The 27,739-nt window shown below is 39.3% G+C and overlaps 1 protein-coding gene across 1 annotated transcript in view; it reads left to right on the plus strand.

Moving 5' to 3' along the window:
- LOC105384855 (hemicentin-1) overlaps positions 1 to 27,739 on the plus strand; it is a 91,628-nt gene that overhangs the window by 58,525 nt on the left and 5,364 nt on the right. The window contains exons 4-10 of the mRNA XM_048630141.1: positions 13,368 to 13,576; positions 14,122 to 14,235; positions 14,627 to 14,812; positions 15,232 to 15,380; positions 15,663 to 15,807; positions 18,101 to 18,231; positions 25,750 to 25,909. Of these exons, the coding sequence (XP_048486098.1) occupies positions 13,368 to 13,576; positions 14,122 to 14,235; positions 14,627 to 14,812; positions 15,232 to 15,380; positions 15,663 to 15,807; positions 18,101 to 18,231; positions 25,750 to 25,909 (1,094 nt within the window). The remainder of the gene's footprint in view (positions 1 to 13,367; positions 13,577 to 14,121; positions 14,236 to 14,626; positions 14,813 to 15,231; positions 15,381 to 15,662; positions 15,808 to 18,100; positions 18,232 to 25,749; positions 25,910 to 27,739) is intronic.

Genomic DNA, 27,739 nt, shown 5'->3' on the forward strand with positions numbered 1-27,739 from the left:
AATCTAGAGTCGTAATTCTGTACCTAAATTCTACTTAGACCCTTCCTTTATCGCTTTTTAGGTTCAAAAGAACAATAGCGCGAACCCAGTAAGTTACGAGAAGGTTTCCTAAAATATACTATTCCTTTACAATCCTCGCATTGGGCCCGATTATATTATATAACTATAATTATTTGTGGTTCTGGCCGTGATGGACTCTACATATTTTATGTGATAATTTTTTTTTGTTAAGATGTATTTTTTCTCTATTATTATTCTTTATTAATCTACTTACTCAATTATTGTTATTTTAACCCATACAACAACCATTCGGACTCGGGTGTCATTTAGTGCCAATTTCTCCATAGTCGGTTAGAGCATAAACAGGTATTAGTGGTTGACTCTTGACAGATCTGTCAAAATTTTTATATGGAGACGTATAATTGATGAACCAATCCCTGGTCGGTTAGATAACCGACTATGGAGAAATTGGGGCTAACCTTAGATTTCAGAGTGTAATTTTTAAAATTTTAATGACGTTCGTTTGTAATCTTCTAAACACTTCTTTCGCCATTTCTTTCCTTCTCAATGACGGGGCCTTTGTGAAATGGTGGTAGATGACTATCGACAAATAATTGTAAAATTTTACGTCGATTAAACCATTTGAATTTGAATTTGAAATTTGACTGAAACGACACTGATAAAATTGTACCCTTTATACAACCAATTTAATGTAGCCTTAAAATAAAAATTGAAAAAGACTTATCCTGCCTTCTGAATGAGGATTTATCCGTGCCAAAAGAATTCTTTTCTTGCTTTTAAACAATACACATGCACATGACTCTATTATGTTAATTAATTCTAGAACAGTTTTTATTATAAAATGTAACTTGTTTTTCATACTTACTATTATTATAATAATAATGCATGTACGAAAAACACTGTCATTTTTTATAATAATAAGGTGATATGTAAACAAAAAGGTGGGTTAAATCCATCATAATACCTAGTAAGAATCGTAAATAAAGCTTACATAAGCTCCATTCAACTGCCCTGGTCCTCAGATAGAGATCGTAATGTAAGCACTTGTCTAGTGTTAAAGATTCAAAATCAATCAACCAAGGTTCTTTCGTTTCAGAGATACAATGCACCGACATAGCTCACCGAGCTAGTAAGCTTAAGTGGCAGTGGGCTGGTCACATCTGTCGAAGAACCGATATCCGATGGGGTAAACGTGTTCTGGAGTGGAGGCCGCGACTAGGCAAACGTGGTGTGGGACGCCCTCCGGCTAGATGGCGTGACGACTTGCGAAAGGTGGCTGGTTATGATTGGATGCGAAAAGCTAAAGATCGCATCCAGCAGCGTGCTTTGGGAGAGGCCTACGTCCAGCAGTGGACTGCTATAGGCTGATGATGAATGCACCACAGTTGAACACACCAAAATGTATTACTTTTTACTGCTTTCTCTAGGGTAAATAAAGCACAATCAGTCGGCAAACATTTAGAACAAGAAAAACTGACAAGACCGCATTCCCGCTGCAGTCGAGAAACAAAGACGAGTCCTAATGAATCAAACCCGACAGAGTTCGAAACTTATTTCAACAGTTCCGAATAGTGATGTCACGGATAGCGCTCTCGTGGATACATAGGTTTTCGGAAGAAACGAATATCCGGTCTTCAGGTATTGACTGTTATGCATAAAAAGAAATTTAAAATTTTATAACGGTTCTTTAACGGTATTGCATTCTTACTAGTGAATAATTAGTAGTTAATTATTGACAATACTAGGTACCATCTACATACGCTTCGATCATTACACTTTTACATTGGTAGCGATTCTGAAGATACCAATTTGAATTTAATTACTGTAAACACTTAAAATTAAATAAAATGTACGAATTAATTAGTGTAAAATTCAATACATTTTGAATCCGATTATGGTTGTCAGAACAAGTTCACGATTGATATACTTACAGCTTAATTGATTGATAATAGTAGAATTAGGTAAGTATGTTGGTGTAGGAGCGGTGGTAGCTCAGTCGGGTAGGAGTGGTGGTAGCTCGGTCGGGTAAGGCAGTTAAGACCTTGGGGATATGCACAAAGGTTCCATTCGAGAGAGCCAGATGCAGGTACCTACACCCCCCACAGAGAATAGAATAGAAGTAGGTATGTTTACCTTTCATCGACTTCACAAGACTTCAGTTCATTTACACTTCGCAAATCCGAGTATTCGAAATAGTAACATCACTAGACCAAAACGTATAGGGGACAGAGGCCTTGGCGAACAGCCAGAAAACCGCGGCTTTTACAAAAATTAAACTTGTAAACCCCCTATGTAGTATAAATATATACCCGTGAAAATACATCTGATGCCTTTTCAACTTTGTGTGTCTCTTTTTAAACATGTGGCAGTATAGCGTAAGTCTCCAAATAGTGAATAATATTATATTTTATTGGTAAATGGTCGATAAAAATTAGACCCATCCAATGAAAAAAACAATTCCGTAATTTTTTCACCCCAGACGAAAAAGAGGGATGATATAAGTTTAACGTGTCTGTGTGGGATTTAACGTTGGTTAGGTTAAAATGTTTAAGTCACTGGTTACCAACTGGTAACAAACAACAACATACTTACGTATTTCAACAATGTAGAATAAGATTTAGTTAGGTTATTCTAACACCTGCCTAAGCCCTTCAGAAATCTTCACTCATTAAGATATTTCTGCAGTCAACCATTACAACATTGAGTTGTCAACACCCGGGGCAGGTCAGGGGTCCACTGACCTGATCCCGGCAGTGGACGGTTTAATTACTGATGATTATCTTGTTAAATTGGAGTTTTGTTCAATGTTTTGGGCCTGCGCTTCTAAGTACTTTACTTCAACTTCGTCATATTCAAAATATGCCAGTCATAATCGTATCGAGTTTGAAATTATATCGTTTAGTGATATAAACTGAAACTGATTGAAAAAATCGCATAAAATAAAGGGGCTTAATGAGTTTTAAATATTTGAGTGAAACAGTTTTTTTTTTAATTTTAAGTTTAACGATTGCCTTTTATGCCATGTCAGATAAATTGACCTGGCAACGGAAACATACCTAACTAAGATAATGCCTATAATGCGAAAATATACTCGCACAGTTTCGTCAAACCTCATTACTATAATTCAGCGTACAACATCTGCCTACACAGGCACACACAACCCATCTGATGAACACCGGAAGTTGCTATCGCTCGTGTTTTAAAGGTCCCCTGAGACGTGCCATCACGTAAACTTTATTACACAAGAAGATTCAGCAGGGGGCGTACCGATACCACGTGCCATTACAGTTTATTTCAGGCGAACCTTTTTATGATTCTGAGATACTCGTTGACATTATATTGCATATCCGGCGGTATTCCAAGTCTGTCCAAGAGCCCAAAATATTTTGATTCTATACTTTTTTACACGTTTTTTTTAATGACATTTATTTATAATAAAAACTTAGGCTAATACTATTTTTTACTGCCAAGCTGCGTAACAGTTTGTTGGCAGACGCTCTTAGTTCTAAACTAAAAAACTAAGTACCTACTGACACTTATATTAAATTTAATCTATAAATAATTAATCTAATGGTACAGTTGATATATTATATAAAGGAATTTTATGGTATAATTTAGATGTTAAGTTTCAGAATTTAAAAAAAATATTTTTTAATTTAAGTTTTAATGTGGTTTTACAAAATTTGTCGGTAGATCGCAATAGGGGGATATTATTACATATTTTAGGGGTTAAGTATCTTCTTGTCCTTTGTCCGTAGTAATTATTTGCCTTTGGCTGGATAAATTTTCTATTATTGGCTGATCTTGTAAAATAGCGGTGATTTACCACGTAATTATATACTCGCGAGCAATTAAAAAGTTCCAGTGACAATAGTATGTAAATAGTATTAAAAGGGAAGGGAATATTCTCTTGCGCTGTCAAATGTTCTAGAATATTACAGACAACGTCATTAAGCTAGCCATTTTTGTTTAGGAGTAACTCGGCGCTTTCTCACTATAACAATTTCATTGCTCGTGAGTGTACATACTTACTCCAACTGTTGTAGGCCTATTTGTCGACTTCACGGTAGGCCCGCTGTATCGCGGTGCTACTCCCGAGCGTTTTATTACCAGCCAAATGATGGGACCATAATTATGAAATGAGGCCCGTGAGCTACAGTAACTCCTTGCGAGTTATAATGAAGTTGCGCGGATGTATGAATGTCACAACTTTTCATGAGTGTCGTTATTTCTCTTTCTTTTTTAATGTCACAATGAAAACAGCACGGGGAGGTGACGAGATGATTATGTTTTTGAAATAGAAGATGGTACTTATATTTTTATAACTACCTGCTAGCTTTGTCTAGTGAGTTTTGCCTTGCTTGTCTTGGTAGATAACAAAATTATGTTTGTTTTTCGTTAAATACATTTCGTTAACCCTTTTGGGTTTGCAATGCTTTTGTCTGTAATAACAATGCAACAATCAGGTTAAACTACCGCGATTTCATTTAGGCCCGGGTCTCCTATTTACGCCGTAGTTCGTGTCCAGCGTCATCGCCGTAGGCCGCGTCACGATGCTCATGACATCTACGCGCCAACGTCGGCGTGTGAGGGAGACCGCATCAGTACATTTCTATAGTGAGCATCGTGACGCGGCCTACGGCGTGACGCTGGACGCGAACTACGGCGTAAATAGGAGACCCGGGCCTTACTTTTTGTGAGAATTTGACACATTTAGTAGAAGTGAGGTAGTAGAGGGGTAGGTACTTCGAACTCATAACATCAGCATGCTGCCGTCGTCGTTATTAAAACGTGGAATATAGAACCTTACGTCAAACTTCAAGAGAAACTGTCCGAACTTCAAAAATAAATCTTACAAGTCGCCCAAGTTACCGTTTCATCTTTCAATTTTAGTCTCCCGAATAGTCGGTAAGTATTATTTTTTAACCGAGATATGGCTAGCTTTACCTATTTCTAGACATTGTAGTGATCATCCCCATAATCAGAAATAAATAAAATTACTACGTTTAAGAATGTACTTGCTTATTTTCCCGACAAACTTCAGACAAACTAGACTATACAAGGAGCTTACGTCGTAACAGTACGTAGACTCGTAACCATGGCAACGGGCACGTTCCCAGGTTTACGATAATAGGAATCTCTAGATGATTGAAATCCCCAGCCGTTGGATCCACGAGTAAATGTATTGTGACGAGATGTGCCCTATCACCCTATGTATTCTGCTCTGAAGCTACTTTATTCGGGTTTGTTCGTACTTTGACCTTGTCTTCATTTGTTATTCATGTATAACATGAATCGTTTTATTTTTACGTCTGTGATTTTACGGATAGAAATAGAATAAGTTCAATAATTAGATTGTTAGAATCTATTAATTCGGGTTGGTGGGTTCACATATCTATCTATTTAGCACATCTAGATATGTGAACCCACCAAACCGCAGTGGACCAGCGTGGTGGGAAATGGTCCAAGCTTAGGAAGGCAGTTTAGACCTTGGGGATATGCACAAAGGATCCACTCGAGAGAGCCAGGTGCACTTACACCCCCACAGAGAATAGAAAAGAATCTATTTATTCGCTTTATGATTATAACAATCTCATAATATTATCAGTCTCTAAGATTGCCAGAACGCTTTGCTCTCAACTCCCAAGCCTCATAATTTTATAGCAACAAAACGAAAGAAAAACATAACTCACAACAAACCGCCACACTGAAACGATCTCTACAACTCCGCATAGTTCAAACCATAAGGGGTAAACTTATCAATGCATCTGACTCAATTTTTGATATTCTCTCAACGGTGAAAGAAGCAACATAGTGAGAATGCAGCGTCTTCCTGCTTGGCCGGCGGCCAGGCGCGTGATCAATGAACCGTGTGTGTATTTGTTGAAAATTCCAAATATTGCCGCCCCCACTGCCCCCCCTTCACCCCCATGGGGGCGGTAAGTGGCGGGATCTCGTTTAGCACTGAAATATGGATCGGTTGAAACTTTCGAGCGTTTAATGCCGTCTTTTGTAGTTGTTCGATTGTAGCGTTTTTTTTTCTCTTTTAATGAAGTGTAGCTCAGTGAACTGCGCTAAAGAGGTACAATGTAAGTTGTAAGGGTCACTTTTACCAAACGCTAAACGTATTTAAAATTGTATTTAAATGAAATTTTAAATACATTTTGTTCTAACTGACAGACGTTTGACAGGCTACTAAATACGTTTAGCGTTTGGTGAAATTCCACCTATAAAAAAATTATAAGTGTTGGAGGATAGCGTTCAATATACCTGACAGCTAGGTTCCTATGTAAATCAGTAGGTATGAGTACGAAAAGCACCAAATTACTCCTAAACTGAAATCTGCAACATTGTAGTACATTTAACATCGCATCAGAAAAATACTTCTAAAAACGAAAATGCTGGTGTTTGGTGTCGATAATTTGTAAGTGGAACTATTTCTCTGATCGTGAGTGTATCCACACAAAGTTTTAATATTACTCGTATACACAAACAGCAATGGTAAGTACATGTTTAGAAAAGGTATGTGAAGACGCGCCAGGGGTCCCTCTATTTGACGAAAAACTAAGTTTCGGAGCACTTCTGCCCCAGCTACGACTCTATATTCCCGCTGTATTAAACGTCCCGATTGCTCGACAAATCTCGTTCTTCCGTTTTTCGTTAGTATAGAGTAACCCTCCAGGTTTACATTCGACTGAGCTCGACCCAGGTGCACGAACTAACAGAATAGAATGGAATAGAGTTGAATAGTTCATTGTGAGAACATGTAAAATAGCGATGCTGATACTGTATGTATAAGAGGAGAGATGGTGAAGCAATCCATTCATTCATTCGTTTCCAGTCAAGGTTATACAGAGTTCCCAGTTTCTCATTTTAGTAATATTACAAGTTTAGACCAAAGATGTGTACCTAATTAGTTGAAATGAGAAATACCTACGTATTTCTACAGAATACTTACGTTTTTAGATGGTGATGTCCTTATGCGCTTTTAAATGTACTCTACTATTAGGCCCGGGTCTCCTATTTCTCGCCGTAGGTTGCGTCCAGCGTCACGCCGTAGGCCGCGTCACAATGCTCACTACATCTACGCGCCAACGTCGGCGTGTGAGGGAGACCGCATCAGTACATTTCTATAGTGAGCATCGTGACGCGGCCTACGGAGTGATGCTGGACGCGCCCCTCGGCGTAAATAGGAGACCCAGGCCTTATTTGCTGCTATGTCACTGGAACTTTTTCATTGCTCGTGAGTGTACAGTGAAAAACTGTGTCTGTATCAAGTTTCATTGCATAATTTAAACTGCAAATTGGAGCAGAAAAACTTTTTAAAGCATTTAACAAAGACACAAACAAACCACAGAGAGTATTGTAGTCGAGTTAATTAGCGCGACGTATGAACTAACAGCGCCGTAACAAATAATTTCAACTCAAAATTCACAAGGTTATTTCCAAGCAAAGTGTACACAAATAGGAAAATATTAAAGTGAGATAGGTAAGGTGGGACAGTGTCAGTGATCGAGATGTGTGTCGGTCATTGTACCCTATAGGATAAGTAATAACATCGGATGACAATTAGTTAATTAAAGGTACACAGTAGGTATTAATATTTCAATTAAAAACATAAAACTGAATAATTGAATATATCATATTTGAGAATTTATATAAGTAATATGTAGGCATTGATATTGATGTTTTAGTAGAGGTGATTGGTTAATTATTCTGCTTGTGGCCGATTACTAAGTACGGAAAAAATATATAGGTAATAGGTGTAAATTTTGAATGAATAAATTTAATTAAACATTAACTTCTGTTTATCAGCTATAGGTATGACCAGGTACGACCTGGTTTCAACTAGCTCAATGACTAAATTTTACCCTACATATGCAAATAGGGGTGCATGTGGGAATATTTATTTAGTCTAAAGAGATTCGTGTTTGGTTTTCATAGTTTATTGAAAAAACGATATCTACCTACACTATACCGATACCGTATGCACTATCTAGCTATTATTTGTATTGGAAAGCAATTTCGATAACTATTTTTTTCTAAACAGAAAAAGATACAGATAGATTTTTTATAGGAATAATATTCAATTATTGAATATAGCGGCCTCACAAGTCCACTATTCTAAGATCGCTTTTATCAGTTTTGTGTGTGGAAAAATAGATCGCATTCTTATCTATTCCAATTTAATAATTGCAATATATTTGCTTGGTAAGGAGATAAATAATCAATTATTTAACTTCTGCTGATAAATTAATTATTAAATATAACTTACAAAATAACGCAACAACAATTCCAACTACAAAATTAAATGAGACACGAAAATTCCGATTCAGATTCCGTACGTCAGCTGCAAAAGGCAGCTCGCATATCAACGACCGAGTCCTCAGAACAATGAGCCCTCAGCATCGACAAGGGCCTTGATTTGACAACGGATTCACACATTTCAGTGTTTCAGGATTTCAGAATCCAGTGGACTTGTGACTGTTATCTTCTGGCGCTCGGTTGAATGACCTCGCCTGCTCTGGTACGCTACTATGGTTTGCCGATGGTTACTCGATGTTTTTAAGCCCCAACGAAAAAAGAGGGATGTTATAAGTTTAACATGTCTATGTAACTGTTATAATGTGTGTGCATCTGTCTGCTGTACCACAACAAAAACATAAGAACGAAAGAGCCTTCCTGAGCCGCGAGCACAGGACTCGATACTATTTTCGAATCTACACAAACATATTATGGAAAAAGAACATATCGTCAACTGTCACTATTTTCCAATGCCACTTTTGGAACTAACAAATTTGCCTTACATTTTGACAGTGACATTTGACGATACGCAACGTAAACGGAGGTTTCGAATCCTGTGCTCGCGGCTCTGAAGAAGGCTTGTCATCGAGTTGCAAGTATCGGCTAGTCAGATTAGAATCAAGGAAGGTGTGATACGTCACTTATCATCCCTTTCGAGCACTCCAACCACCCCTTCAATCATTTCGGCAGTAACTCCGGATACAATTAACGTAATTGTGGTAGTATTCGTTGAAACTCGCACTAGGCACTCTGCGCCATGGTAGCGTGGCTGGCCTAGTGCCAGCTCCGCCGCGCTGCCTCCGTCTTCGGTAATGTTGCACCATCTGTAATTTATAGTAGCTTTTGTTCTACACTGTGTAATTTAGCTTTTTATTCGGATACGTTTAATGAATGTTATGAGGCCGGTGAGGTGCACGCGTGTAGCTGTGAAGTGATAGCGCGATTGCGGAATAGGACTTGTTAGGGAATAAGTAGGTACAGTCAGCTGCATAAGTACCACTTTTGCACCTTGTCAAACTCACAAACTGCCTGTTCAAACATTGACGGTTTGTTATGTACTCAGTTTGACAAGGTACAAAAGTGTGTTGCTACTTATGCAACTGACCGTACCTACAGTTTTCTTTAATTAATAAGCTTTTTTATAACTCACTCTGACTTCACGATCACTTCTTTATTGTACAGCTGCCCATCAGCTGTCTGTCAAGAACCATTATCTTGCGTGAAGATAATAATATCAAGTAGGTAGGTGCCTTGAAACTATAAAAAATCAGCCTCAGCTTCTCTTCCATGTTAACGTAAAAAGAAAATAAAGCAATACTTAACAATAGCAAATACTTCTGTTTTCTGGTAAATACTGTTTAAGAGTTATTAAATTACAAGAAACGTAACAACAGTCTTAAAATGTTTTTAGATTCATTTACTTGTAATGTTTCATAAAGATTTAATTCTTCGAATAAAAAGTGTTTACTTTGTCTTATTTCTCTCATAGAATCTTAATTAATCTTCTTTCAAAATGCTAAGACAGCTTATCTTGCTTAATTACCCACCTTACTCATCTTATTTTGGCCTTTTCTATCGCTAAATGTATTTGTTATATCTCGAGTGGTCATAATAATTATTGTGATAAGTCTTGGCCCTTGGCTTAGTAAATATTAGCTTAGAAGAAAAATGCACGTCTGCGAACCTGACTTAATAACCTTACAAGATACCTTTCCACGAATTTTCATAAGAGTTTGAAAAAAAATACAGACAGAATGACTGACTTTGTACAGAATGACCCCCTGAGTCACCCGCTTTCAGATCACTATACTTACCACATTTGCGATATCCTGTATAAAAATATAATAATGAATAAGTAAAGTATACCTAAATAGAAATAAATACATTTTTCCTATAAATTTTTCCAATTATTCTATGGATGAATTTTTGACATAGCCTATAGAGTCTAGACATAACAAATAATAACTTGGCATAAAAGCTGCATAATTTTGAAAACCAGACAAAATATCATGTCTAAAGAATCAGGATGTCTCATTTCTAGGATCACAACATAAAGCATGAAAACCTCTGGTACTCCGCCAAGACGGGACTGCATAAATTGTAAACCGTCTTAACTATCCCCCATATACAGGGTTGACTTTTATCCGTGTGCTTGTCGGCAGGTCAACTACCCTACTAACTGATCCTAACTGAAATCTTGAAAAAACATAACTGTATGAGGAAAGTTTAAAATTCGGAGTTGGTAATTAAATAACTTATGTATAAGTATATGAAACGGCTTTATTTTTGTTTTCAGAGATGTACTAGTGTCTAGAGTTCTACAGGATGTTGCAAACAGGGTAAAAAAAATCATTTTCCATAGAAACTTTGTTGGTCACGTGACTTTTTTACTATGGAGAATGTTTATTTTTCGCGAATTTTTCAATTCTGATTTCAGTTTCGGGCTTAGATATACGAGTACCATGCTGCACATGTAGGTTTCGGCTTAGTATACCCATTTTGCAACACCCTGTATAGTTAAAGCACAGTTCATTGCATAGAACTTTTAAAGGGAGTCACACTGATAAAACTCCACCCAGTACAGCACGCATACGCGCACTCTCCTTTGGCTAATTTAAAATACATTTATGCGATGCTAAATCTTGTACGAGTGGCTTATTTTGCGCTACACGGAGTATTGGTGGCTGAAACTGTTTTAATGAAACTTAGATTAACGATATACGGACGAGGTATGTGTATTTAAAAACTACCTATATATACGTATTTTTTTTAACGGTCAAAGCGTTTTAAGTTCAACCGTATTATAAACATTGCACCAATGAATAAAGTGACAAATCTTCTAACCAAACCAACTCAAAATAAGAGTTAAGTGGTAGAAGTGGGGTGTTATTTGTCGAGACGTTTGTTTGCACTGTCACTCCATCTATTTCGTTCGTATTGAAAAATCATTAACTGAAACTAAGAAAAAGGAACTTTATTATATTTTATTATTTTTAAAAAAAGTTTCAGTTTATGTTAGCGTACTGCGGATACAAAGGAAAACCACACATTTTATGTACCTTCGTCATCATATAATAAAAAGCATAAAACAAGCTTGCTATAAGCTATAGAAGGCCTACCTTGGGATCAATCGTAACTAAAATCTGATGGTTCAAGTAGTAAGTTAAGTTAAGTTAAGTTGTTGATGAATTCTTCTATCCTTGCTTCTCAAGATTGCACGAAGTAATCTGTTCCTGCTCTTTATTGTTGCAGCTACTTAAAGTTGGACGAAATAATTCAAGGAAAAACCTTGAGCCAAGAAAATGCAAAAGTATGTTTTTGTTGTACTTGTATGGTTCAGCGGGATTAGCCTATAAAGTTTATAGGCATAGTTTATAGTTCTTATGATGCTTGTTTTTTGATCGATATAATAATTAAGTAGATATGTATGATATTTATATAAATTTTAAGTAGTAGCACGGATATTATTTGGGTAAGTACTAGTTCTTGCACATAGCTGTGATATGTAGGTATGTTTAAAAATTTACTCATGTACCTTAATCATTGAAATTAATGTATAAGAAAAACAACACCGTACACCAGGTACATAAAACATAATTAGGTACGAAAATTTCATAAAATACACAGTACACGAAGGTTTCACAAAGCATAGCGGATGCAGAGGTCGGATTGAGCAGTTTTCAGAAGAACCTTCTCCGAATTTACCACTACATAATTATAGGCCAACACTTTTCCAGATCGAGCCTTCTTCAAGTACAGTTAACGTTAAGTTGTTATGAAGAAAATTAAGACTAAGGCCATTTTCTGTATTTTGTTGTTGATTCTTTCTTTTTCGTTTTTATTGTTCTGTTTCCGTGTGTCAAATAAATGTTTCTAACTTTCTTGTCAGAAAGCGATAGAAGTATTTTAAAGAAAAGCATCCACCGTTCGGCAACGGACGCATATCCTCGACCAAACACTCGTTCAGTTGCTAGCCATTCATTGGCCGAGGATTGGCTGAGGATACTGTAGGCTGTAATCAGGGTATAACATGTGATCTTTAGCCTTGCATCTCAGCAGATTAAACGAATAGTTGAGCAGTTCCTTTCAGTAGTCAGATTTGTAATGTCGCAGTAGTCTCCCTGGCTCGCCGCCAGAGTAAGTGTCTCATGGCTAAGTATCGCCAAGTCGAGTGTAGTCCGCAAGTGCTTGTAATTGTTGCAGCCGCGAGGAACTCGGGGAGGCCTCACTATTACACACTGCAAATAATTATGATCTTTAAAAATATGACATACTTATGAACTACTTACTTTAGAATAAATGACATCGTATAAGTACCTACCTAAATAAGCAAACAAATTGCACACCATCTTAGCTTTTTCCTTATTTCATTTAACACACTCGCTATTTCGACAGAATAAAGAAGAGTAAAAAAGAGTAAAGTACATATTTCGGAGACAACCTAGAAACATAAATACAAAAATAAAATACTTTAGTATAACCATTTTGCCATGACCACATTTTAAATGTGTCATAAGTAATATTTGTGCATTGGCTTCATGTAATAAAAGACTGATGATGGTAATAATTTTATCTACATAGACAAGGTTAGGTCTTACCATTTTATTACAATTAGGTATGTACCTAATGGTAAAGGAAACTTGCTCATCAAGACTAATCTCTATTCGGATGCCAACAAAGTTCATAATTATCTGTTACTTAATCCAAGCTACTAAGTCGGGAAAAGTTTTTCTTTTATATCTACCGAGTTAACTGTAACGAGATTGTTAGCTTAAAAAGTTTATTCTATACTGTAAGTGGAGCGTCTTTCTGAAATTTTAAATTATGTTATATAAAAATATAGAGTACAATATACGACAATGCTATACTAGGTATTTTTTGTACCTATCCAAAGGGCATAAATTAATGTTTGTACTTTCCTTCTTCTTAATCGAACGTGTTACGATCTTATCAGTGTATAGGTAGTTTTGCTTAAAGTATTTTGTCTCCTCCAACCCAAATTATCAATTTCTACCATATAAATAATGACTCTTTTTTTTCAGTGTGGACTTCAGAAACGGCGCTCCGGTCCACTGGGCGATAGCTGGGGAGTTCGGGGCCAGAAGTCACTTCGTGCTGAACGAGTCTGACCCGTCGTCAGCACATCTCGCCATAGAGAAGGTGGCAGCGCAAGATGAAGGCCTCTACAGATGCAGAATAGACTACATAGATTCACCGACCAGAAATTACAAAGTGAACCTTACTGTTATAGGTAAGTTTGTAAATATTAAATACTGGGAACATAATTATGTTGCAGTTTAAGACTTCGTCGATCATCAATCTTTGTCCCACAGCATTAAAGAAACGTGTCCTACGTTTGGTCGCTAAAATAATGAGACCCTAGTTGGGTGCCAGGTTGGTCGCCAACGCCGAGATGGGCCCTAGTTGGGCGTCAAAATGATAGTGAGTCGTAACCTTGACCCATGTTTAGGCGCCAATACCGTCTGTTGGAGTCCAATAATGTCCCAAGTTTGGGCGCCAACATAATCCTAGGCCCAGTTGGGCGCCAATTATGTCCCATGTTTGGGCGCCAATTTTATACTATCGAGCGAGGTTTACGAGCACTCATGAAAATAAGTACCTACTTATCATAAGAATTCCACATGTTTGCAGGCATTGGCCATCAGTACCGTGCTACTTTATGACATCCTTATTTATGGTGAATTGTGATATTATAGAGACGTATCTACATCGATAACGAGCCCGTGTAGCGGCCAATGACTGTGTATATTGTACTGACATCTTCTCATTTCTCAGTCCCGCCAGAATCCCCTCGGATATACGACTCCGAGGGTCGCGAGATCCTCGGCGGAGGCGCCGGCCCTTTCAGAGAAGGGCAGGGCTTACTGCTGTCTTGCCAGGCATCAGGAGGTAAGCTGCTGCATAATATTACCTCTATTATAGCCGATTCTAAGTCTAAAAGCATCAATTCTGCATACTTCACATTGTTTTTTAATGGTTTCCCGTTGAAGGCATAAGTATCCATTGTTTTATTCTGAAGTTTAAATAGCTATATCAAGTTTAATTTAAATCTGTTCAGTTTCTGCGTGAAAGTGTAACCAACATTCACACACTCACAAACGCTCGCCTTTATCATATACGATATCACCTGTGTGTGATGTGATAAGAAACCCCACTAGCCATCCACTCTCTGGAAGAAATTACTCTTAGTAATAAGGCCGCCAACTGTACCGCCTATGTTGTGCATTTGCTGTTGTAATGTTCATGTTTGTGAAATAAAGAATTATCTATCACCCACCAGGCAAACCCCTCCCAGACGTGTCATGGTACCGCGGCGAGGAGCGTCTGGCCCACACGCGCGAGGGTTCCGTCTGCCAGCTCCACATCCAGGAGCTGACCCGCGAGCTGGACGGCGTGAAGCTCCAGTGCCGGGTGCAGCCGCCGCTGCTGCAGCCCACTGTCCGGAATGTCAATGTTAAGCTGTTTTGTAAGTATATTTTAACCAACATGTTATCAGTGTAACGTACCTATGTGTATGTATATCTGTCTGTGGTAGCATAGCTCCCAATCGGCTGAACCGAATTTCGATTTGTTTTTTGGGTAATAGATACCTATTGTTACGCTCAGTGTTCTTAGCCAGATTTAATCAAAATCGGCTTATCTGTTCAAAAGTTATGCGACTTTTAGTTTTGAATGTCGGGGATTTTTTACGTTGGTTATGCCACCTCCACAATCCTTGATAATGATACAAAAGATAAGCGAGAGAAGTTTAAACATAATTATATTTCTTAGCTATGATTATGAATCAGTTAAACAATTCAAAATGTACTGGCTCTTCCTCTTATATGACTTTAGAAAAAAATACAAATTTATTTCTCCTACTTCTAAAAAGACCTTTGTTTCCAGTAAAACCCCAATTCGTCCGCGTGACGGGTCTGGGCAGGACGCGCGCGGGCCACGAGCGTTCCTTCGTGTGCACCACGCGCGGCTCCAAGCCCGCGCCCAACATCGACTGGTTCATCAACTCGCAGCTGATTGACTCTACGCTGAGCCAGGTGTGTGGGGATTATGGGTCAAGCTAGTGGAATGGGTGGACGATTTGGTCCGTTAAAGATAGAATGTATTAAGTACATTCTGCTTTGAAGGTTATCAAAGGAACTACCATTGCTTTATGAAATACCATCAGTTAGCATAGCAGCAATGCTTTGGGGTGATTATTTGATCTAGCAAAGAGAGCACAAACGGAACTAAGAAGCTATTCAACTTACTACACACGTTCTGTAATACTATGAAGAACACTAGTATATTCCTTTTTCTAACCAAGTACAACGTCACAGGTGGAGGTAGACGGGGAGGTGACTCGCAGCGTGCTGGCGTGGCGCGTGCGGCGCGAGGACGGCGGCCGCGGGCTCGTGTGCCGCGTGTCCAACCCCTGGTTCCCCGCCTACACGCTCGAAGACTCCGTCATGCTTGAAGTCATGTGTGAGTATGACGTCACAGGTGGAGGTAGACGGGTGGGTGACCTACTGCAAAAGCGGTATCTATAGTAAGCCGAAAGGAGACTCGCCGCTTGTCCTTTATTTAGGACATTTGGAAAATAGATAAATATAAAATGTACTCCACATAGTACAAAGTTATAGAGAAATAGTTGTTCAGAATGGCATGCCTGAGTTACCAAGTTTCGTATTACCACAATATTTTTTAAACAAACTGTATAAACTCTTCGCATAAAACACACTATTCTACTTCGTATATCTTTCATTAAACAGACTAACCAACGTCTGCACAAGTTTGCAGCCGCAAACCAGACAAGCGGTACAAAACACTTCCTTCTTAATACGCAAGCGTATGTAACAATAACGTAACTTTTGAACTGCCTAACAAAGTTACTTGGCGTGAAAGTTAGGAAGGAAACTGTCAAATAGTATAGCGCTCGTAAGAAGAGGTGGTTTTGTAAACGTGAAGAGAAAATGCTTGTTTTCTTTTACGAAAAAGTGCCACATCACCCTAAGGCGATGCCACCGCGGGATCAAAAGGCGATAAGCCGTATTCTCCAAAGTCATTATGGCTCTTCCGAGAACCGGGAAAAGAAAGAAAAATGTATTCCTGTATCGGCTATGACCAGATATTATTTTGGTCATTATTTATTATTTTTACTATATTTACAATGTTATCTTTTATAGTCCATATTCTCTCATATTGCTTATGTCTCTGAAACACATGGCCGTATTTTTTTTTTATCTGTACCTAGTTTTCCAATCTGGAAGCTGAAATATCTTACTTTTGTAACATTATTTTAATGATTGATGACACTACCATAGCATGATATTGGAATATTTTGGTGACATGACAGTCGTATTGACATTGTTTTTTCGACTATATTCTTTGCTCTTATATTCGTTACTCGTTGTCTTTAACATAAATATATAATTATTTATTATAAGAAAACTGCCAAAACACACAAGTTTATAACTTTCATACTAATAAAATTATATAGTATAAGGTTTTCAGAAAATCCATTAACTTTTTCAAGGAAAAGTTATCTACAAAAACAAATATTGGTTTAACGTTTGGCAGCCATCTGTGATTAATCAAAAGTTGGCAAGTCGTAAATAGACTGGTTTAATAAGTTAAACTTCGACAGACGAAGTTGTTCGTCGCATCTGTTCGATGCATTCGACGATCCATCAACTGATTGCCAATACTGTTCGTAGTTCGGTTGTTTTAACTTCGCTCAAGTAATCTATGCAGGACAAGTGTCTTTTATGTAGTTTCGGTTAGTGCCTGCATGGAGTTTATTAGTACGAATTTGGTGTTTTAACCGCTACGATGTACCTGATGTTTGTAGAGAGGGATTTTTTGTTGTTGTATGATGAGTAACTACCTATTTAATGGTAAAAATATATTTATACTGATGTATATTCACTTCGTATCATCATCGAAACCCATTACGTGACCACTGCTGAGGCACAGGACTCCTTCCAATGAAGAAAGGGTTTATATATGCACTTCTATATCCAAGTAAATGTCTTCAGTGACTTCACGTACGTATACATCTTAGTACACAGTGCGAGTATATTTGGTTTCTGTCTGAAGTTTCCCATCAATACAGGGCTAAAGAGTGGGCAAGTACAAACAGCAGATCGATTTCGTCTGTAGTTGTAGTTAGCAGCTAAACAACCAACAACTCTTCAGGATTCTTTCTCAATTGAGCTGCTTTAAAGAATGCCAAAGTTTTCTTTGGATCTTCTCTCAGATAAGTTTCCCTATTTTTTGCCAAATCTAAAGATAGATTATAGCTTCTGCTCTGTTTTATTATCCCGTGCACTGAAGTGTAAGATTAAAGTTTTTCAAAGTTGTGTTATCTTTTTTTTTGTTTTGTTTTCATAAGAGAAAGTAGCAGTGTTATTTAAATATTTTATTGTATTTTCTAAATTGAATTAAAATAAATTTGTGAATAGTACTCATATACTCTTTTAAGATACCAGACATTGGTTCTTCGTCATAAATATTCGGTCCATTGTCACTTCTACCTTACCTATTACTTGAGTTCTCTTACAAATTACCCATAATACACTCACTCAGTAGTGAGTCACACGTGACGGCTACAGATGGCCAGAAAGCGACCGTCCTAGCCGATGACGGAAACACAACTGTCTCATAAGGGTATTTTACATATTATCTGAGTTCTCTGAAAAATTCCACATGATAGACAAGACGACCCTGAAATATACCTATCATTATGGTATACTTAATGAGCTATATTTCTTCCCAGACCCGCCAGTAGCCCAGCTGTCCCTAGTAGAGCCGCGGGAGGCGCGCTTGCTGCGAGAGGACGAGAACGCCCAGCTCCTGTGTTCTGCTGATGCCGTGCCGCCGGCAGCCAACTTCAGTTTCTATAAGGAGGTAGGTACTTTTTTTTTTTTTTTTTTTTTTTTTTTTTAAGATTTTATTATCACTCCACAGACTTTATGTCCGTGCCTTTTTGAGAGATCAATATATTGTGAGAGTTTGGTTGTTTTTTGTCTTCATCTTTTAACTACTCACTACTCAATGTGGAAGCTTATAATATATATATTTTATCTTTTATATATATATACCTATATATTATTAATAATTTTTTTTTTTTTTGCACTCCTGGAGGAAAATCTACACAGACACCTGGGAAGGGGACCCAGGTAGTGTCGGCCTTTAACCGACTAAAAACCCCCAGTTGTGCATTTCTTGTTTTTTTTTTTTTTTTTTTTTTCTTTGTTTCACACAGTCACACTTACAATTATAATGGCAACAAACATTTGAAGGGTAGGGCCAGTGTCAGCTGTCTTCAGAGAACTTAACAGACGCCTGTCAGTGGCCGCACACTCCTTTTGTCATCGCTGTTGTTTTGCCTGGTGTTAATGTGTGACAGTGTTCTTAAAACTATCTTAATTTTATTGGTTAGTTCTTATACAGATAATATTAATTCATGATATACTATACAATACCTACATATCAAAACTATACAATACATGCTATATACTATACATAACAAAACTATAAAATACATGCAATACGGTTTGGCCGTCAATATAAAATTAAAATCAAAATTCTCCTATTCCGCTCCATTTTGCGTTGCCAAAAGCCTTGATTGCTGGGCAACGACCTCTTTGTCCCGATTTTTTATTGCCATCTTTAGGTTGTACTCGAGGATCCGTTTCTTCGGTGCTGTTATTGCCGTTTTAGCGAGGTTGCCGATAGCGTCCTCGGTGTCATCCGCATAGTAGGTGCAGGCGGAGGTGTGCCTCGACAGCGCCACTACTGCGTGAGGTATGCTATCGTGCAACTTTATTTTATCTTTTGTTTTTATGATAATGACGGATTCATACGTCAATCCCTGTGCTTCGTGTATGGTTAAGACGCGTGATCCCGTTCCTTCTCCAAACCCTTGGCTGGTCAGGGTCTCTTTTTCTTCCTGTGTATGCGTCAGGAATAGAGTGTTGGTTTGGGATTTTGGAATTGCTGCGTCTGTAAACCTTTTCAGCTGCAGGGATTGGATACGCGTTGTGGCTGCGTATATGCCTGAGTATACTTCTCTTAGGGCGTATGCAACATCCATGGGGTTTCTGTATGAGCACAACAGCTCCTGGGTGATGTTTGCTACCAGTGTTGGGCGACTGTACCTTAGTTCGAATAGGTTCTCTCTGTCTATGTACGGTAGCTGGTTGATGTCTCCGATTAGAGCAATATCACTGGCACGGGACAGGCGGGCGGCAATTACGATTGCCCCGAAATGGTTCATCAGGGCCTCGTCAATTATCAGGCGTTGGCATCCGACATGTTCTCTAAAGCCGTTTACTAGGACTGATGCCATCGTACGTACCCTAGTTCTAACCATGTCCCCGATCCTATGCGCTAGCCTGTTTCGTATATCGACGGCCGCCTCAGTTGTCGTGGTGATAATGGTGTCTTTGCTCACATCGAAGTTATTTACCACCCAGGTTGTCTTCCCACATCCAGGTACCCCGTTCACCCAAGCGATGGTGGGCATCGTCCAGCTATTCCAGGTAGCGTTAATGGTTTCCGCTTTTGCTAGGATTTTGTCCTCTAGCATAATCCTGGTACACTGAGCTACGACCACCATTTGGTTGTTGTGTGGGAGAGTGAGTTTCGGGATGTTGCGTTCCCAGGGCACAAATCCGCATTCCTCGCTATAAGCCGCCATATACGCTCCAGTCATTTTGCCTCTGAGGACTTGGCAACTACTGTTATCGTATATGCAGGCTTCGGCCTCCTCGAGTAAAACTTTTAGCCGGCTTTCGTTCTCTTGCCTGTAGGTCTGCATGATCGTTTTGCAGGACAAGAGATTTACCTGCTTTGTGGCGGTTGTAATTGCCATAAATTCGATGGCGGCATTCTCTAGATGGTCGTTTGAGGTGGTAGCTGTTTTCAGCTTCGGTGGGACCACCTGGCCCATATCCGCTCGAGTAATTTTCCTCTGGGCAAGCCTTTTTCCAGTTTTAGGTTCTCTGGAGATTTGGCGCCTCTCGGGTGTCCTCTGTGGTTTTCCTATAAGGCTTGAGGCAGCTGCTTTAAAAGCCTGGAGGAACCCTTGGACACGCCCTTGCGATGTTAAATTGTGCATCCTCCTTTCCATGTTCCGTTGTTCTGAAGCGGCGACAGCCCCAGCGGTCATCCTCTCCTGTAGGCGTTCAGATCCGGTGACCAAGTATTCGGCTTGTTGGTGGCAGTTGTCAATGCCCCTCGCAAGTATATGACCTTTGAGAAAGCTTAGATCTTCGCCTCTGTCCTCGTACACCACTATTTCATGATGTTTTGAGGCTTTTAGGCAACCCAGCTGGTCAACAATTTCGCCTTTCCTATACTCGATCACCATTGCGTCTACGCTTATTATCCTGGGGACGTTACTGTCTAGCGCTATCTCTCCAAGCTTACTGAGCCATGAGCATGCCTGAACAAACGGGGTGTCGTCGGCCCAGTCGAATAGTGCGATGGTCTTGTTACGCCATCGCACTAGTCTGCAGGGCTGATTTCCCACTAGGGTTACTGGCAATGCGTCGTAGGCTTTACGCTTCATGGTAGCCTTCGATGTGCTCCCATTTAGGAGAGAGGCTAGGCCGGGTGATATGGCCACGCTCTTTCGCGCCCCTGAGATACAGAAGCTGATGCCGAGTCTTTCACTGCTTCCGTCCATGAACAGAGCCACGCTTCGGAGTCTTAGTCTAGCTTCTCCTTTTTCTCCACAATCCAACAGCTGATGTGTTGCTGTTTCTTTAGGAGTTGCTTGTGGTGGTGCTGTGATGGTTGTGACTGAGGCTTGATATACTGGTATTGATTGCGGGTCGGGGCGGGGTATGGTGCTGTTTCTCCTGGCTGCTACTCTGAAGACACGATCTGAATAAGATAGAAAATGAGGTCTATGCTTGGTGTCTGCCAGAATATCTTTTAATTCTGACTCCACCAAATTCCTGTCTATCAATATCTCCAGATCTTGTCTTGCAGCAAGGAAACGGGGGCAGTCGAGAATTATATGCCAGACCGATTCAATGATGTTGGGGTCGCATTCACATTCTGGGCTTTCTTTGAGTTTAAATCTGTACAAATACTCTCCCATCCCCCCATGTCCAGTCAGCATTTGTACGTGAGCAGGGGTCAGTTTGGCACTTCGCGTAATCCGGTAAGCTTGGTTGACATCCGGTAAGAATTTACGCGTGACTGCTCCTGTACTGGATGTCGCATATCGGTCTTGCCATTTCCGGACCGATTCCTCTCTGATCTTTTTCCTGACATAGGACAGGGGGACTTTGTCATAGTCGTGGGAGGTGCTTTGTAGAGCTGCCGTTTTGGCGAGCTCATCGGCTCTTTCGTTCCCGGCAGTTCCAATGTGTGCCCTCAGCCAGAACATTTTTATCTCCCTGCCCTCGCACACGACCCTCGCAATGTTTTCCTTTATGCTTCTTGCCAGGGGGTGGCTCAGTTTCGGATTTCGGAGCAGATCGAGTGATGATCTCGAGTCGCTCAAGATGTTCACTTTGTTATCCGTACTAGAGCTCACCAGTCTTGTTGCCCTGTGAAGGGCATAAAGTTCCGATTGGAAGACCGTGCACGACGGGTGGAGACCAAAAGTCTCGGACAGTTTTTCTTTTCCATCCTCCCACCAACTTAGGGCGGCGCCGACTTTTCTCTCTATCTTGCTTCCATCCGTGAAGATTTGGGAACCGGTATGCAACGGGTTGGTGTTTTCAAAGAACTCGTAGTTGGTAGAGGTAAGTGTGGACGGATGTGGTAAGTCCAGGTACCCTACTTTCCGTTCGAGCTCTTTGCCTGGCGGGAGGTAGTCGGTTGACAAAAGTTTTTTGGATTTGTACAGATTTGCTGCCTCCTGTATTCTGAGATCGAGAGGCAGCAATCCCGATAGTGCCAGTGCAGATGTGAGCGACACTGTTCGGTAGGCTTTGCATATTTTCTGCGCGAAACCTCTTTGCAGCGAGAACAGTTGTTTTTTGTTCATTTCCAGTTCAACGGCTTCCGACCAGACGCTTGCGGCGTATGTCATGATGGGCTCCACTACTGCGATGTATATTGTCCTCACAATTTCACCGTTAAGTCCCCAGGTTACTTTCGCCGCTCGCGCTAGCTGTTTGTAAATATCCGCTGCCTTTTTACACTGAGCGGTAATATGAGCTTTAAAAGTTAACCTGCGGTCTATGATGAGGCCCAGCAGTTTTATTTCCTCTACGAGATTAATTTTTGTGCCAGCCATGGATAGTTGGGGTAGATCGTACTTCATCTTCTTTGTTAGTGGCATCGCGTTGGTCTTATGCGATGCGAAGTTGAGTTTGTTCCGAGTTCCCCATTCCACTATTCCATTTAGTACCTACTTTGTTCGCTGACTCCTCTAGGGTGTTTACTGCTTGACCTGTGAAGACAAGGGCCACATCATCTGCGAAAGCTTGGCAATACACTCCCTCAGCCTCTAGTTTGTGTAGCAGTGAGTCGAGTATGATGTTCCAGAACGTTGGTCCTCCTATGGAGCCTTGGACACATCCTTTAGTGGTTCCCTTCTCACATGCTGCACGAGCGTAATTGACCTTGATTTTTCGGTCACTGAGATAAGAGCATACCATCTCGTACAGATTTCGTGGGCACCTTTTCTTTGTCAGTTGATGTTTTAAAGCGGGCCACCATGCGTTGTCGAAAGCACCCTCTATGTCCAGGGAGATGAGAATGACGATGTTTTTACTGTTTATTCCCTCTCTTAGGTGTTCTACGAGGTCATAGAGGGCGTCCTCGGTTCCTCTCTGAGGCATGAAGCCGTACTGTTTTATGTTAAGCGTCGGGAAGATATGCCACTGGAGGCGACTGACCATTAGTTTTTCAACAATTGAGGTAGGTACTTTTAAATTCTTGCACAATCATTTTACGACTGGTATAGGCTTTTAAGATCTCCGAAGTAGTGTTTATCTGATATTTTAAACTGGCTGGGTTTAGAAATAAATTCGTTTGCACTAATGCTGTGAACAATTGAATATTGATCGGTGCTACATAACAAACGCATACTAAAGCAACGCAGCATAGCTGATCTCTGGTGGATCGGCATCCTTATTATCTGAATCACTTCTGTATAAGTGCAGAACACTTTTACCAAAAAACTAGACATTCAATCAGACGTTTTTGTTAATATTTTTTGCAAATAGCTTATGCATGTGTTAAATGCCGTGTTAAACACGCTTTAAACCAGGCTGAAACTTTTTTGTCGTAACACAGATTGAGTCCATATCAAAATTCAATATGGTAATATCACGCAAATACTAAGTTAGAGGTTAATAAGGAACAACGTACTAAGTAGTGCCTAGCGTGATAGCTGTTTAACTTCTTGAGTTTCATAATGAGAATTTAATTAAAACTTTACAATTATATATACGGTTTGGTAAAAAGCGTATACTTACCTAGTAACGAAACGGTCGATGGGTAAGTCAACACAGAACAATACATTATTTCTGAAAAACATTTGCAATATACGCCATTTTCAAAAGTTAACTCAAATTTTTCAGTATGACCCCGAAGTGAAGGGGACATTTTCTGACCATTTTTTTTTCCGATTTACCATCGTCATTAGACATGTATTGGGTAGCCTTCCTTTCTTGTCCAGACGGCCAAGGGTGTCGCACGCTACGTTTTCCTGTTCGCGATATCCACAGCTGACATTTCTCCATAAAAAATGCATCTAGCTTGACAGTGATGCTGATATCAACGCTATCAATGTTGAAATATTTCACTACCTACCCAACTTGTGGGACAAGTTGTTGTTGACTTATTAAACTAAACTTACTTACCTATTTTTAAAGCACTTATTAAAGTATGTAGTACCTATATATAATATGAAATTAATTTGTAAAACCTAAGAAGCTGTTGGTGACAAACATGTTATATACCTACTTACGGTCAAGCTATAAAGCCCTGACATCAATGAGTGCGATTTTGCTAAGACTTTTTATGATAATCAGTTATTTTTTACTTGCTTTGGTTGGTTTAGTTGGTGAATATGTACCTACTTACTGTTATGTACTACGTAATGTTATGTACCTACTTACTTAGCCTGTATGAAACTTAAATTCATTTTAAAAGTTTACCCTAAGTACTTACACGAAAGATATGTGGCTACCCATAGCACAGGGTATCCTAGTTTGGGAGCCAGGAACCAAAATGTATACCTACTTATGGCAAATAAACGTTTTTCTTTTTTTTCATTTTATCAGTAAACAATACGTTGCTTTTTGTTTACTTTGACGATATATTGGTTATCTACAATGCTATTCTAAAAACAGGTTGGCTTTTTAAATACGCCTATTCATGTCCTGTGGAGTAAAATTTTTACTCAGCCAATACCATGTTAGTTATTATAAAAAGTTAAAACGATTCGAGTAGTACAAAGCGAAATTCTATGATAGATAGGTTTTTAGTTTGGTATTTTAGTAAAATCCAAATGCTTTGGCTTTTAGTATAAAAATTACTATGCATTCGAATTATGTGTGACCCAGTTTCGAATTGAACGTATTTTTACGTTTTGTTACAGGTCGCAAAATAAAATGTACTGTTAAAATATTATGTACTAGTTACATCGACAAAGTTGCATCGATAATTTAAAATCTCACGAAACTGCTGACTGCAATAATAACTGATGATTTAAACTGAACATAAAATAGTGTATCAAACAGTCTCCTAAAACATTCTTGAAGCCGTAAACATAACTTTGTTACGTTGAAAATTCTTTGTAACTACCAAATATATGCTTGCAGGCGCACGGGACGTAAACTTTACTAACGGTACTAAAGATTGATTCCAGATTACGATAAGTATTTCTTTCTTGTTTTTACAAACATGTAAGTCATGATTCCGATGTTTATTCGTCCATTAATCAAGCCCCCGGAAAGTTGGGATTCTTGGGCGAATTAATTAAGAACTATTAGTCATTTTGCGGCAAGACGCGACAGGTAGTGGAGGGTCTCAATAAAGTGGCCCGAAACGGCTGTGGCTTACGGAATGTTAAATAGTTTTTAGTACAGGCTTTACTTGTTTCCGTAGTGTACATAATTTACTGAAATTGTAACTGTACATTCATGTTATGAAGATTAATGTCTAATAATTGTTAGCTATGATTAGAAAGACGACACACGAACAGGCAAGTATAACATGGGACAGCTTCCAGCTTGATTGACAAACAAACTTAAAGACTGGTCGGTAATGACTGTATGAGGAAGGTAGAAGCTGTAGGCCAGAGTCAAATGCCACTTCATAGGAAAAGCTATAATAAAGATATATCTACAGTGAAAGATTAGGAGCTGAGGATGACTGACCAAATAACATAATTACGAACCAATTCCCTTTAAAATGTCAATGTTATTCTCCAACGGTCCTTCAATCCAGGAGCACGAGATCCACGACGACCCTATCGGCGGCATCTCTGTCTCGGGCCGGTCGCTGTGGCTGCGCGGTCTCAGGCGACACCACTCCGCGCGCTACCGGTGTCGCGCCGCCAACGCCGAGGGCAGTGCGCTTAGTGAGCCACTCACGCTTAATGTACTGTGTAAGTATTTATATACTCTTACATAATAATAATTATGTCGGATGTGTTCCTATAGTAGGCAAGCCGTTTGCTGTCGACTGAGTGCGGTTTGTATGCCAAGTGCCTCGGATTGCTAGTTCTGCGGACACTTGCTACTAGACTTAAGTTGCTACACAGCAGAGGGTTGTAAAAGTGATATAGTAAGCCGGAAGGAAGTGGTTCCATTCTGTAGTAATGTAATTATTATAAGATAGGTATGGATAATGGCTTAATATGGACATAGACTTGTGATGACTTGCGACTACTCGATATCGTAAATACTATTCACAAGACCCTATCGGCGGCATCTCTGTCTCGGGCCGGTCTCTGTGGCTCCGCGGCCTCCGCCGACACCACTCGGCGCGCTACCGGTGTCGCGCCGCCAACGCCGAGGGCAGTGCGCTTAGTGAGCCACTCACGCTCAATGTACTGTGTAAGTATACATGAAAGAAGAAGAAAATAAGAAACATTTGACATACAGACAACAACACCAAAAATACAGAAAATCTGCAATATAGCAATAATATACATACAAAACGAATAAAGGTTGCTGTCCAGAGTGTCAAAAAGACACCAGCTCAGCATGTGCTAGGTGGGTATATAAGTTAGATTATCGGCGTTATCTCGGTGTCCGGCCGGTCCCTGTGGCTCCGCGGCCTCCGCCGACACCACTCCGCGCGCTACCGGTGTCGCGCCGCCAACGCCACTCACGCTCAATGTACTGTGTAAGTATGTTAATTATGTTAAAGCTACATTATGTAGTAAAGCTTACTATAGTATAAATGATTATTTAAACGACAAAAACGCGTGGTCTTGTCCACCTCAGCTAAGGCTATTGAAAAAATGAAATGGATATAGGTACTTAAGTAAAATTGTAGGTACTAGATATAAGTAAAAATTGTAATAGATTATAAGGAAAAAGTTGAAAAGATGCTCGAGGAGTTTCTTCCGCCATTTCTTTCCTTCTCAATGACGGGGCCTTTGTGAAATGGTGGTAGATGACTATCGACAAATAATTGTAAAATTTTACGTCGATTAAACCATTTGAATTTGAATTTGAAGTATTTCTAAGTATTCAGTGTTAAGTCTGCTTCTGGTAGGTCATGGCGAATGCTAAATATTAATTGTGGACTTATCGTATGTAGATCGTATTTTTCTGACAACTTTCCACAGCTTAGATTTCTGACCATGTCTCTTTGTATTTACTCATCTCTCTATACTATATAAAGCGGTGTCAGATTTCTATCACAAATGAAAGGGGTGCGGACATTTTGTATATGTATGTAACCTACAAGGCTCGTGCATTGGTGGCTAGCATTTAAAAAACAAGCGTTTGCCTTGCATAGAAATCCCTATAGTCCCTAGTTTTGCGCTAACGTAGACTTGTCTAAAATTCGTCCGTACACCGTTGCTTTATATTTATAATAAAAAATATTACACTGTGTAAGTGTGTAGGTACTTCTGAACTTGTACACTATGTACTTACCATGTGTCAATTACCGATCATAAATTATAGGGATTAACTGAGGCAAAACAAATATTTAATTTTTGAAGAGTGCTTATGAATAATTATATTCAGGTAAAATTCTAGGTAATACATATTTATCCCCTCCGAAATTGATCCTATTAACGCATTATTATAATCACGTGTATCAACCTCCATTGTAATACATTAATCCGATATCATTGATCATCCAATACTGATTCCTGACTAAACGAAAATAGGTATATAATAGCTACAAAGTGTGCTTACATGTATAATAATATTTTATAATATTGGCAAACATGTACAATATTAGTATCCAGTTAATT

This window comes from Plutella xylostella, chromosome 25 (assembly GCF_932276165.1).
Source record: "Plutella xylostella chromosome 25, ilPluXylo3.1, whole genome shotgun sequence".
Taxonomy (NCBI): domain Eukaryota; kingdom Metazoa; phylum Arthropoda; class Insecta; order Lepidoptera; family Plutellidae; genus Plutella; species Plutella xylostella.